This window comes from Myxine glutinosa, chromosome 1 (assembly GCF_964187855.1).
Source record: "Myxine glutinosa chromosome 1, kmMyxGlut1.1, whole genome shotgun sequence".
NCBI classification, from domain to species: domain Eukaryota; kingdom Metazoa; phylum Chordata; class Myxini; order Myxiniformes; family Myxinidae; genus Myxine; species Myxine glutinosa.
Window position 1 is genome coordinate 188,083,393 of NC_136261.1, and position 13,684 is coordinate 188,097,076.

At 41.3% G+C, this 13,684-nt stretch overlaps 1 protein-coding gene across 1 annotated transcript in view; it reads right to left on the minus strand.

Annotated features, from left to right (window-relative positions):
* The window catches only part of LOC137432155 (EH domain-containing protein 3), a 119,306-nt gene that overhangs the window by 85,166 nt on the left and 20,456 nt on the right, over positions 1–13,684 (minus strand). The window contains exons 3-5 of the mRNA XM_068123868.2: positions 9,231–9,328; positions 3,590–3,756; positions 860–1,105 (exon numbers count right to left, since the gene is read on the minus strand). Of these exons, the coding sequence (XP_067979969.1) occupies positions 860–1,105; positions 3,590–3,756; positions 9,231–9,328 (511 nt within the window). The remainder of the gene's footprint in view (positions 1–859; positions 1,106–3,589; positions 3,757–9,230; positions 9,329–13,684) is intronic.

A 13,684-nucleotide genomic window follows, 5' to 3' on the forward strand; every position in this document is an offset into this window, starting at 1 on the left:
GTTTCCTCCTGGCACACCTCCCATGTACATCAAATTTGTGCAGCCTCTTTCTAATGTTAGACTCGTGCACTTTGACATCAACAGTGGCAAGAGCTACCTGTAGGTCTCGTGATGGCATTCTGGGGTTCTCAGAGACTTCTTTCAGCATCTTGTGGTCCGCTCTCGGGCTGAACTTGCTGGGGCGTCCAGGCCTGAACAAGTTGGCAGTTGTTTGGAATCTTCTCCACTTGTAGATGATCTTCCGGACAGTCGAATGATTTATTTCAAATTGTTTGGAGATCTTTATAAATCCCTTCCCAGACTCGTAGGCATCATAACCTTCTTTCTGAAGGCCTCAGAGAGTTCTTTTGATCTCGGCATGGTGACACCGCACACTTCAACAACAAAGAGCAAACCCAACGAAATGTCTGAGGTTTAAATAAGACAGGTTCCTCCAAATCCTCTCTAACGATGTTCTAATCATTTGCACCTGAGCTGATGCACCTGATTCTAATTTTAGGTATTTGAAGTAGTGATAAATGTCGGGATGTACTTACTTTTTCCACATGCGAAATTTGCATTTATGTTTATTTAAATTATACAATGGACTACAAAATGTAAATGTTTCATGATATTTGTTATATTATATCACCTTTATCTTTCAATATTGTTGAAATGAAGATCAAATAGCTGTATGTTGAAATATGTTGGAAAAAGTCAAAACTTTACATGGGGTGTACTTACTTCTTCATGTGACTGTAGTTCTTTAGCTTAGCCTCAAACCACCGAAATCTTACATATGGCCTCAGTTTATCTCAAATTGATCAAATAGTCCATCATTCTGTCCCTGTTAAAATCAGGAACACAATAAACCGATTACCTTAGCAAGACGTGCACGCTTGATGAGATCATTCAACTTCCGCAGTGCGGAGTTCCTCGGTAACCCTTGAATATCTCGAAACAGGTCTTGTGCCTCGGCCTCGAAGAGTCGCCGACTGTCGGCGATGAGGAGGGGTTGCGACCAGAATGAGCCGATGTAAACACGCACAACTTCAGGTGTGTCGATAATTTTGCCGAGTGACCACATGAGTGCACCATACACACGCATCAACTGCTGAGTTTCCACCTGTAGATGACAAATATAGTAATGGACTACCATGGGCTCACACTAGTTTGTGGTATGGCAATAAGACGTGCAACTTATGATGGTATGTGAAAACAACATGACTGTGTCTGAAATGTGTCCAGATTAGCAGTGACGACAGTCGACAACTGATCACAACCACGTTTACGTCGAAAGAAATTGCTTTAACATGTCAAGACCAATTACCTCAATAACTTACCTTTAAATTGTTTGCCAATAGCATCCTCGGGGATGCCGAAAGGGGGTCAGTTTCAGGAGGGGTAACCATCCTGGGGCCAGGAGCTAATAAGGCCCCGTAATTATTTCTTCAATTCTTTTTGTTTCATAATATAATGATTGTTTGTGATGACAAATCACCATGGGCAGCTTTATTTTGTGTCTCCCTCCAAGTCACTCATGGCGATACCCCGGCATACCGTTGTCATTGGCAGTAACACCCTCCCTCATCTTACTATAATTCACCAAATGTCTCTGTTCCCAAGTACCGCAAAACCGGCTGAACCAATCGCAATGAAATTTTGGGTGGGTAATCCTGGGATCCCCCTGGAGTAAAATAGGCTATATTGTTTTTCCAATTTTTTTCCAATCTTCCAATTTTTCCAAACACGATGGAATAATATTTACCGATATGAACAGTGATGTGGCTTTTATTGAAATTCTACAAATAGTTTAGATTTTCATGATTTGCGTGTGATATGATTTAACGGATGTTTATCTAAATCGTTTAAAATAAAAAAGCCTTCAATTTCTGATATTTTGCCTTTTCATTTGGGCCTCCCAATTGAAGCCCCACCCTTAGGGCGGGTACCATTGCTAATAAAGTTAACTACAGTGGCAACGATTTAGATAATGATAATCACCGAGATGACATAATGACGTAAATTAACAGAGTGTTGCCCAAACCCCATCCAGATGAAATGGGTTAAGAAACAAATCTGCATATACGAATAAGTGAATAGCAGCCAAATTTCCCACATGGTATGTGTTTGTGATGACTAACATAAGGAAACGTCTGTATAGGTTGTTAACAAAAAAAAATTGAATGGGGCCCGACACTTGGTATTGCCCCAGGGCCCATTCTGTCTCGGTGGCCCTGGGCATCCTGCCACAATCAATGAGTCCTCCTCAACCAACTGTTATACAGTCCTTTAGGTTAGCCTCAAGCCACCTAAACTTTACAAATGGCCTCAGTTTACCTCAAACAATTAATCAAATAGGATAAAAGTTACGTTGGGACTCTACAATGGATTGTTTCATGTCATAAGTGATCACTCCACTCAAAAATCTACCCTCATTAACCACCACCCCCATCCCAATCCCAATCCCTCCTCCTTACAAATCTCCTAATTTTCTCTCCTGAAAGTTTGTTTCCACCTTGTCCACCCCATGCATCCTCTCCTGACCCCTCAACCCCTCTCTGCCTGCCCCCCACACCCATTGTTTGCCCACCTTTGTGCGTACATGGCTTTCACTTGAGAATTTGATCCTGTTGCAGATGAGACTTGTTCGAGAATTTTCAGGATCACCAAGTTCATGTGTTGATAAATTATGGTACCGTAAAATGGGGTGAATAGGGACAGCAAGGTGAATGGTGACACACTGAAAAACAGTTCGGAAACGTTTTTCACTGAAAATTGATAACCATACTGATTTGTTGATATTTGGGTTGAAAGTGTTCTCTTGTTTTTTAAAAAGCAACTTATAGTCCCTATTAACCCCATATATGGGTTAAATAGGAATAAATAGGATTTTTATGGCTGTCCCTATTCACCTCGTTTTACGGGTGAATAGGGACAGTCACTAATACAAAAAAAAAAAAAAAAAAATCAAGAAATAGGGACAGTTTGGAGAAACTTTTTATCCCATTTTTTTTTTCATTGGCACCATGGTTTATATGGGTGCATATTATGTGCATCCATCTGAGCTATCAATTTAGCAATAAGTTGGAAACTCAGGATTGTTTCCTGATTATTATTTTTTTGTATTAGTGACTGTCCCTATTCACCCGTAAAACGGGGTGAATAGGGACAGCCATAAAAATCCTATTTATTCCTATTTAACCCATATATGGGGTTAATAGGGACTATAAGTTGCTTTTAAAAAAACAAGAGAACACTTTCAACCAAAATATCAACAAATCAGTATGGTTATCAATTTTCAGTGAAAAAGGTTTCCGAAATGTTTTTCAGTTTGTGTCCCTATTCACCTTGCTGTCTCTATTCCCCCTCATTTTCCGGTACTATATACATGTTGCACATGCAATTTTCCGATGAAGTTTCTTTCCTAAATAGTAATGGTCTGCATCCAGGAGATACACGTTTCTGAACTATGAATCAATCATTTATATCCGTTTAAAAGTTACTCAACTTTTTGCAGAGTATATTAGAATATCAATAAGGGTGCAGCATTCAAAATCTCATTAGAACAATGAAAATTAGAACAGCAAGTGAAGGGTGCAACATTGACCTGGTCGGCCTTGTTGAGGACGACTCTTATTTTGTCGTCATGCCCACGCAGCGAGCGGATAACCTCGGAGAACTCGTCGGAGATGTCCAACTTGTGCGCATCAAATAACAGAATGATGCGATCTACTCGCTCTGCGAACCACGCCAGCACCGCCGCAAAGTCGTAACCTGCAAAGAATCAAGCAGTCACAATAAACCATTGCTAATCGCTGGGCATCCGCAAGGTATCCACAGAGATCACTTTTTTTTGTTTGTTTTTTTGGATACAAGATCGAGGCTCGTGTAAGGGCTACCATTAATGACAAAAACAAACAAACGGACACATGACAAAATAAAGGGAGCGGGACACGTCTGTATAGGTTGATGGTATGTGAAAACAACATGACTGTCTGAAATGTGTTGTAAACATGACTGTCTGAAATGTTTTGGTGGCGGAAATAGGTAATAAAGGTGACCAAAATGTTTTTTAAAATAGATATTTTGTTACCTCCGCCACCAAAGGTGGATGGAGGTTATGTTTTCACCCCTGTCTGTCCGTTTGTTTGTGAAAAATATATCTCAAAAAGTTGTGGACTGATTCGGGCGAAATTTGGCAGAGATGTAGCGAATGTGACAAGGACGAAATGATTACATTTTGGTGAGGATCCGGATCTGGATCCGGCTAGTATAAAAATTTTTTAAGTGATTCTTCACCATTGGGAGATAGGGCCAAAAACGATATAAAGCAGGATATCTCAAAAAGTTGTGGACGGATGATTTTGATTAAATGCGATTCTGTATTGCGATTTTCTGGTCTACTCTAAGATACAAAACGTAAGCTGTTCACCTGGCGGAGGTATGCTCTCTACCGAGTGCCGTTCTAGTTTATAAAATGTTTTACAATTACAAACAATTTGACAATGTTTAAAATACACAAATGTGAAATGTTTACTTTAATGCAGTCCATGATACATTAAACAGTAGAAGAGATGAATAGGTAGTCAACTTTTTAGGACTCGAGTGCTTATCAAGACAAAAAAATAAATAAAATAAGGTGGAGTATTGGCAGGTTTATAGGTCAACCGAGAACAGCAAGAACAGCTTGTGATATCCATGAGCCTACTCCACCCCTTGTCCCATGGTGACAAGGGGTGGAGTAAGCTCAGGGATATCACAAGGGTGTTAAAAATAAAAATGGGGAGATTGAAACTGAGTGGAGTAGGCTCAGGGAGCGTTCATTATTGAATTGATGGTTCACTTTACAACTGTGCGAGTTAAATTACAAACAGTTATAATCAGTCCATAAGAAAGGCTTTATTACGACGATGCAGAAAAATTTACTCTGGGTGCGTGGGGTTGTTAAATGTATACTTTGCTCAAAATGTTTCATTCAACAAAAAATTAAATAAATAAAAAACCTTCAATGTCTGACCAGCTCAAACTCGAATATAAAGCTTTGGTATTAGAAACATATGTGTTTCTATGTTGTATGTTATAACATAATATGTTGTTTACATGTTATATGTTATATGTTGTATGTTGTATGTTGTATGTTGTTTCTTGGGTTTGTTGATCTGGAGAAAGCATTCGATAGGGTTCCACGTGAAGTAGTGACATGGGCATTGAGGAAGTTAGGAGTGGAGGAATGGTTGATCAGAGTAGTGATGGCAATGTACAAAAGAGCGCGCACAGCTGTAAGGACAAAGGACGGGAACAGTGGTGAGTTTACGGTGAAGGTGGGAGTGCATCAGGAGTTGGTACTAAGTCCACTACTATTTGTAGCTGTGATGGAGGTGCTGGCTCGGAACGTAAAGGAAGGTTTACCGTGGGAGTTGTTGTATGCAGATGATCTGGTGTTGATTGCAGAAAATATGGATGGACTGAAGGAGACGATGAACAATTGGAAGGAATGTCTGGAGACAAAAGGTCTGAAGGTGAATATCGGAAAAACGAAGGGGATGGCAAGTGGTAAAGCATGTGGTAAAGCATGTGGTTAGGTGGAAATAACTGGGAAGTGGCCGTGTCCTGTGTGCAGGAAGGGTGTCGGAGTGAACTCCATTCAATGTACAATGTGCGCTGAGTGGGTTCATCAAAAATGTATTGGTCGGAGAGGGTCATTAACCAATAACCAGTGTGGCAGTTACATACAAGTGTAAGGTGTGCACAGACGGAGCTGCAGATGGAGGAAATGTTGAGTTGGATCTTGGAGACAGCGTGAAGCTGGAAGGTGTGAAAACATTTTGTTACCTCGGAGACGTGCTGAATGGAGAAGGTGGATCAGACTCGGCAACGGTTGCTGGAGTGAGATGTGCATGGAAGAAGTTTTGGGAACTGAGTGGCATGCTGGCGAGGAGGGGAGTGTCATTGAAGCTGAAGGGAAAGGTGTATGCTGCATGTGTGAGAAGTGTTATGATTTATGGGAGCGAGACATGGGTAATGAACGTAGAGCAGCAACGAAGGCTGGAAAGGGTGGAAATGCGAATGGTTCGGTGGATGTGTGGAGTATCGTTGAGAGAGAGGAAGACAAATGATGAATTGCAAAAGATGATGGGAATAGAGCCTGTGATTGATGCTGTGAAGAGAAACAGGTTGAGATGGTTTGGTCATGTGTTGAGGAAGGATGAAAGTGACTGGTTGAGAAGAGTGATGGAAATGAATGTAGAAGGAAGTTGAGGACGGGGAAGACCGAGACAGGCTTGGCTAAAGATGGTCGAAGAAGAAATTCGGGCAAGGGGGTTAACAAGGGGAGATGCAGAAAATAGGGCAAAATGGAGAAGATCGTCATGGGGACCGCAAGGCTAACCCCCGCTCTTGCAGGGAAAATGGCCTTAAAATGCCTGTTGTGTTGTTGTTGGTATTAGAAACATGGTTTGATCCAAGTTTTAACTGCCAATAGTTCTCAGCCAGTATTAAATCAAATAATGGAGACAAAGTTCCAAAAGCATAGGTGGAAGGAATGGGTGGAGTGACAGGTGTGTACATGTAAAGGTGTGTCAAATGCCACCTCTTTTGCATAAGAGGCCCTTATGCCACTACAAACACAGTGACAGAGTTTCGGGCCAATGGAAAAAGGTTGTGTTGATACGAACCCGAAGTTACACAAGTTTAAAAACAGGTAAAAGAGTTGGTGGAAGTAGAATCCTGAAGAAACAGAATAAAAATTGATCATGCAAACAAATGATTGTGCTGGAGGTGAGGCAATAGTCCTGAGAATTTTCAGCCAGTACATTTTGGAATGTCTCATCTTCCTGCAAGGACTAGTGACGTCAAGGGATATACATGGACTGTGGCAAAACAGACTTGCACTTTCATACAACTACGCGTTTCTGGGTAATGATATTTCAGGGTGACATTGGCACTATCGCTCGTGTTTTTGTTGTGTAGGATGGATTTGAGGACCAATTGCTATCCCCATTGTGGTCCCTTCAATCCAGAGCATCTTTAGGATAAAAACAGGAAAGCATCAAGACATGCCAAAAACTGCCATCCTCTGATGAAATGATGTTTAGTGCTACTGAAGAAACGAGACGGTACAAAATATGCCATTTCCTATAACAAGCAATCTAATAATCTAATAAATTATCCATTCGGCCCATCATGCCTGCGTCACACCAATACCAGATTAAACGAGAACGGTACTCAGTAAAGCGCATACCTCCACCAGGCTGAACAGTTTACGTTTTGCATCCCACTGATAGGCCAAATATGCATCCTGACTTAAACCAAAATCGAATCGGCTTGTTCTCGACACATACTCCTCATCCACCAGGTTTTGTCAACTTTATGAGATATCATGCTATATAGCGTTTTTGGAGCCAATCCCTTAATTGTGAAGAATCACAAAAAAAATTCTAGTATCCAGATCCAGATCTTCACCAAAATTGAATCACTTTGTCCTTGGCAAACACAACATGTCCACCAAGGTTTGTCCGAATCCATCTACAACTTTGCAATATCCTGCTCACAGACAAACAGATGTGAAAAAACAACCTCCAGTCACCTTGATTTTCTTTTTATGTTGGAGGCTCCAGGCATGGACTATATAGACGTCATCGAGGCCAGGCCTTAAATAAAAGAGAAGGAAAGTGTATGATGAAAAGTGTATAATGTTTGTGAGAACGATTGAAGCCAGCTAGCCTGGTAGCAATAGTTTGAGTGAGACAGAAAGCAAGACCAGCAATCCTGACACGGATAGTGCAAGATGATTCCGGGCACCACTTTAACGCTCCCAAGTCAGAACGGTAGTACCACCCTGGGCAGTTGCTGTCGACAACCTACTACCGAATAACCGTATGTACAGATGGATCACGCAAAATGTACAGATGTCTGTACAAAACGTACAGACTATACCTTATGTACAGATGATGCCAAACAGAGGGAATGAATCAGATAAAACGACCAAACTACACTGTGGGAATGGGACAAGGAGTGGAGTAGGCTCAGGGATATCACAAGGGTGTTAAAAATAAAAATGGGGAAATTGAGTTTTTAATTTATTTAAGTAAGTTGTGCCATGTTGTGTCGGTGCCATAATCCAAGCTAAAGATGATCAAACCAATTGGCAGATTACATCCCGAGTTTGAGGTATAAAGGCACAGTTTCCAAATCAAATTCAGAAGAGGCACGTGAGTGGGATGAGGCGTTAACGAGTTGGGAGGAGTTCTCGGCCCAGATGTGTATCATACACAACCCCTGTTCAGCCTCGAAGTACACGTTGCTGACGGAGATTTCAAGACCACAAGCCAAAATGGCAGATCACATAGGGGTTCAGGCAGTTTGGAAAGAAAATCTTTTTTCAGGGTATTCTATGTATTTTCAGAGGGCAGGGACCAATTTCAGTAAGTCGGGGCACTTTTCAAAAGAGGTAGGAAGCCTTCCAAGAGAAGCATGGATGGAGCATCCTTTTGGTTCCTTCTCACCAAGAACCAGATGTATTTTGCAAAAAATTTTTGCTGTGGCTTGTACACACTACGTAGAATAAATAAAAGCACGAGGCAGGTAGCTCCAAAAGTAATTACCAACTACAGTCACTACATAAGAAACCAAATTAATGAATAATGTACCGGTCAATCAGTAAGTGTATGCCGATCAATCGGTAATCTTGAACCAAAGCCAGGAATTTGCCATCTGCACTGCACCTTGCCTACTACGAGGTTTTTTTTGGGGGTTTTGGTTTTTTTTAACTTCATCTGTATTTTTACAAATAGCAAGCCTCTCCAAATTATATTGTTCCAGTGATTTTCCCTCCCCCACCCCTCCCCAACACTATATTTAGCAACACCACAGATGATGCAAAACAGGCTCTTCCTGCCAATATCAAAGGTGCATATTAGCAACAATGCCTCTGACAGAGCCTATCATTCACACCGAGCGCCACAAACACTGGACATATGCCCACTGCTTTCCTGTCCATCAATCTTAAGAAATGCAAGACAAGCAAAATCAGACAGAAATGGCATTTACCAAAGACACCAAAAACATGTACGGCAACAGTATGCCAACAGTCATCTGGAAGAAAGAATTTTGATAAGCATAGTTTAAAAAAAAAAAAATTAGCACAAATAAGTCCAAGTATTTACAACCTCATCACACGCAAGGAAACAAATGAGTACTCGTGCGCATGAAAAAGCGACAAGAAGCCAACTTTGATGATGTAATCATACCTCGGCAGATCCTTTGCTTCTCCCCAGAGAGAATTCCTGGCGAATCAATGAGGCTGATACTGTCCAGGACTTTATTTGGCATCTGGGAACACTGGAATCTATTGTAGATATATGTAGATAGACGGACAGAGACATATGATGCTACATGTGAACACAAACATTATACATCACATGTCATGACCTACAACACAAATGAAACCCATTGAGCAATTATCCTCACTTAGAAAGACTTGTAACCATCCATATATATCTATATATCTATATATCTATACATCTATACATCTATATATATATCTATATATCTATATATATCTATATATATCTATATATCTATATATCTATATATATCTATATATCTATATATCTATATACAGTCACGTAAAAAGTAAGTACACCCCATGTAAAGTTTTGACTAACATATTTCAACATACAGCGATTTGATCTTCATTTCAACAATATTGACAGATAAAGGTGATATAATATAACAAATATCATGAAACATTTACATTTTGTAGTCCATTGTATAATTTAAATAAACATAAATGCAGATTTCGCATGTGGAAAAAGTAAGTACACCCCAGAAAATGTTTTTTTAAATCTTTTTAACATGTGTGGACATATCAATATTTGATCTTCATTTAAACAGTATATATAGATAAAGGTGATCTAATTGAACAAAAAACAATGAAACATTGACTTTGCAATAATTTATTCAACAAATATTAACAGAGATGCCATTTCCTTCTGTGGAAAAAGTAAGTACACCCTTGGCTCTAATAGGTGGTATTGCCCCCTTTGGCAGAAACAACCTCAAATAGGCGTTTCTTATAACTGCCTACCAGTCTCTGACATCGACTGGGAGAAATTTTTGCCCACTCCTCCATGCAGAATTCTTTCAGCTGTGCGATGTTTGAGGGGTTTCTTGCATGCACAGCTCGTTTCAAATCCCCCCACAACATCTTGATGGGATTTAAATCCAGGCTTTGACTTGGCCATTCCAGAACCCTCCATTTCTTTCTTTTCAGCCATTCCTTGGTGGATTTACTGGTATGTTTAGTGTCTATCATGTTGCAAGGTCCACCTTCGGTTGAGCTTCAACTTTCCGACAAATGGCCTTACATTATCCTCAAGCACCCTTTGGTACAATGAAGAATTAATAGTGGATTCTATGATGGTGAGCTGCCCAGGCCGTGATGCAGCAAAGCTGCCCCAAACCATAATATTTCCACCACCATGCTTTACAGTTGGTATCAGGTTCTTGTGGTCAAATGCTGTCTTTGGTTTTCGCCAAACATGTCTTCTGGTACTGTGGCCAAATAGCTCTACATTTGACTCATCTGTACAGAGCACATTGTTCCAGAAGTGCTGGTCTTTGCCTAGGTGTTCATTGACAAACTTTAGTCTTGCCCTGATGTTATTTCTGGACAGCAAAGGTTTCCTCCTGGCACACCTCCCATGTAGATCAAATTTGTGCAGCCTCTTTCTAATGGTAGACTCGTGCACTTTGACATCAACGGTGGCAAGAGCTACCTGTAGGTCCCGTGATGACATTCTGGGGTTCTTAGAGACTTTGTAGCATCTTGCGGTCTGCTCTTGGGCTGAACTTGCTGGGGCGGCCTGGCCTGAACAAGTTGGCAGTTGTTTGGAATCTTCTCCACTTATATCCGTTCTGACTTGGGAGTGTTAAGGTGGTGCCCGGAATCATCTTGCACTCTTCGTGTCAGGATTGCTCGTCTTGCTTTCTGTCTCACTCAAACTAATGCGACCAGGCTAGCTTCAATCTCCACTTCTTTGGAATCCGGACAGTCAAATGATTGATTTCAAATTGTTTGGAGATCTTTTTAAATCCCTTCGCAGACTCGTAGGCATCTATAACCTTCTTTCTGAAGGCCTCCGAGAGCTCTTTTGATCTAGGCATGGTGACGCCACACACTTCAACAACAAAGAGCAAACCAAACTAAATGTCTGAGGTTTAAATAAGACAGGTTCCTCCAAGATCCTCTCTAATGATGTTCTAATCATTTGCACCTGAGCTGGTGCACCTGATTCTAATTTTAGGTATTTGAAGTAGTGATAAATGTAGGGGTGTACTTACTTTTTCCACAGGTGAAATTTGCATTTATGTTTATTTAAATTATACAATGGACTACAAAATGTAAATGTTTCATGATATTTGTTATGTTATATCACCTTTATCTATCAATATTGTTGAGATGTAGATCAAATAGCTTTTCATTTTCTTTTTTTATATGTTGAAAAAGTCAAAACTTTACGTGGGGTGCACTTACTTTTTCACGTGACTGTATATAGTGCATTCAGAAAGTATTCAGACCTTAACTTTTTCACATTTTGTTGTGTTGCAGCCTTAAGCTGAAATAGTTTAAATTCATTTTTTTCCCTCAATCTACACTCAATACGCCATAATGACAAAGTGAAAACAGGATTTTAGAAAGTTTTGCAAATTTATTAAAAAGAAAAAACTGAAATATCACATTGACATAAGTATTCATACCCTTTGCTATGACACTTGAAATTTAGCTCAGGTGCTTCCCATTTCTCTTGATCATCTTTGAGATGTTTCTACACCTTGATTGGAGTCTACCTGTGGTAAATTCAATTGATTGGACATGATTTGGAAAGGCACACACCTGTCTATATAAGGTCTCACAGCTGATAATGCTTATCAGAGCAAAAACCAAGCCATGATCTCAAAGGAACTGCCTGCAGAGCTCAGAGACAGGATTGTGTCGAGGCACAGATCTGGGAAGCCTTTAAAAAAAAAAAAAAAAAAAAAAAATCTGCTGCATTGAAGGTGACCCAGAGCACAGTGGCTTCCATAATTCTTAAATGGAAGAAGTTTGAAACAACCAGGACTCTTCCTAGAGCTGGCCGCCCGGCCAAACTGAGCAATCGGGGGAGAAGGGCCTTGGTAAGAGGTGACCAAGAACCCGATGGTCACTCTGGCTGAGCTCCAGATATCCTGTGTGGAAATGGGAGAAACTTCCAGAAGGACAACCATCACTGCAACACCCCCACCGATCTGGGCTTTATGGCAGAGTGGCCAGATGGGAGCCTCTCAGTGAAAGACACATGAAAGCCTGCTTGGAGCTTGCAAAAAAGCACCTAAAGGACTGATAAACAAGATTGTGGTCTGATGAAACCAAGGTTGAACTATTTGGCTTCTGTCTGGCCACTGAATTTGAATTTGTCATGCAAACCAAAATTTATAACCCAAGAATAATTTATAACCAATTTATAATTTTGGTATTTATATTCACACCAAGGAAGTTGGGTTATAAATTTTGCATCTAAAATATAATCCATATATAAAGGGTGCTTCAAAAAAAATGTTAACACTTCTGAGATATATAGTTGCATACAAGTGTTAACACTTTTTTTGAAGCATCCTGCATGTATATATACATATATAGTTATGAATTTTGGGGTAGGGGCATATATAGATTTATGTAGATCTGTATAAATATCATGCTCCAGTTGTTGTGGGTAGCTAGAACCATCTCGATGTAAATAAGTAGAGGACCTGTCCAGCCTGAATGTCGGATTAAGTGTATCTTCGTCCCCATTACGAGGAATGGGGCATGATAAGTAGAATAAGGACGAAGCTAATTCCCCTGTGTGTCAGACCTGGTGATCATCCCTTTGTCCTGTATGACAGCACATCACACACATTAGCTAGGCCCAATAGCGCACAACACTAACTAAATTCCCCCGCCGCCACAATGACTGACCGAAAAGAACAAGGAGGAGGCAACCATGCACTATGGCACCATAGCAGGGAAACATCGTGCAAGGCAGGCTGAGGCCACGCCCACTTCACGCACGATTGGGCAAAAGGGTTTTGATGGGAAGATCGCACCATGGGGTAAGAAGCTGGCCACTGATTGGTGGAAGGAAGGTGGAAGGAAGCGGCAATGATTGGGCACTGACCGATGACACCTCAGCCAATCAGTGATGAAGGCGAGAAAGCCACAACAAGCGATGCACTGATTGAAGGAGAAGCGCCGGTGACGTGAGAAGGCGCGAAAGACCAGGTCAAGAAACGACGCACTAATTGGGGGAGATGGAGAGCTCACGTCAGAGGACGTCTGATAAAAGTGAGAAGAGATCGCCATTTTACCTTTTTCGTTCTTCCACCCTCTTCCTTCGTCTCTTCGCCCCTTCCTATCTTCGCCTCCACCTTTCTCTTCCCTTCTTGCCTTCTCGTTCCCGTGTGGACCTTTGCCTGTTGAGCGGAACCGATCATTCCCCCTTGTTATTCATCGCGCGGGGACGCAGGGCTTGCCGCGCACCGGCAGACGTTGGCCCGGCAGCGCGCGAGCGAGAGGTGTCATCGAGGCCTGGTCGCGCCTCGGCAAGGCAGTTCCCGAGGATCGGAGCCGTGCCCGGACTGCACGCTCGGGGCCTGAACGGACCTGACTGCCAGACAGATAAGA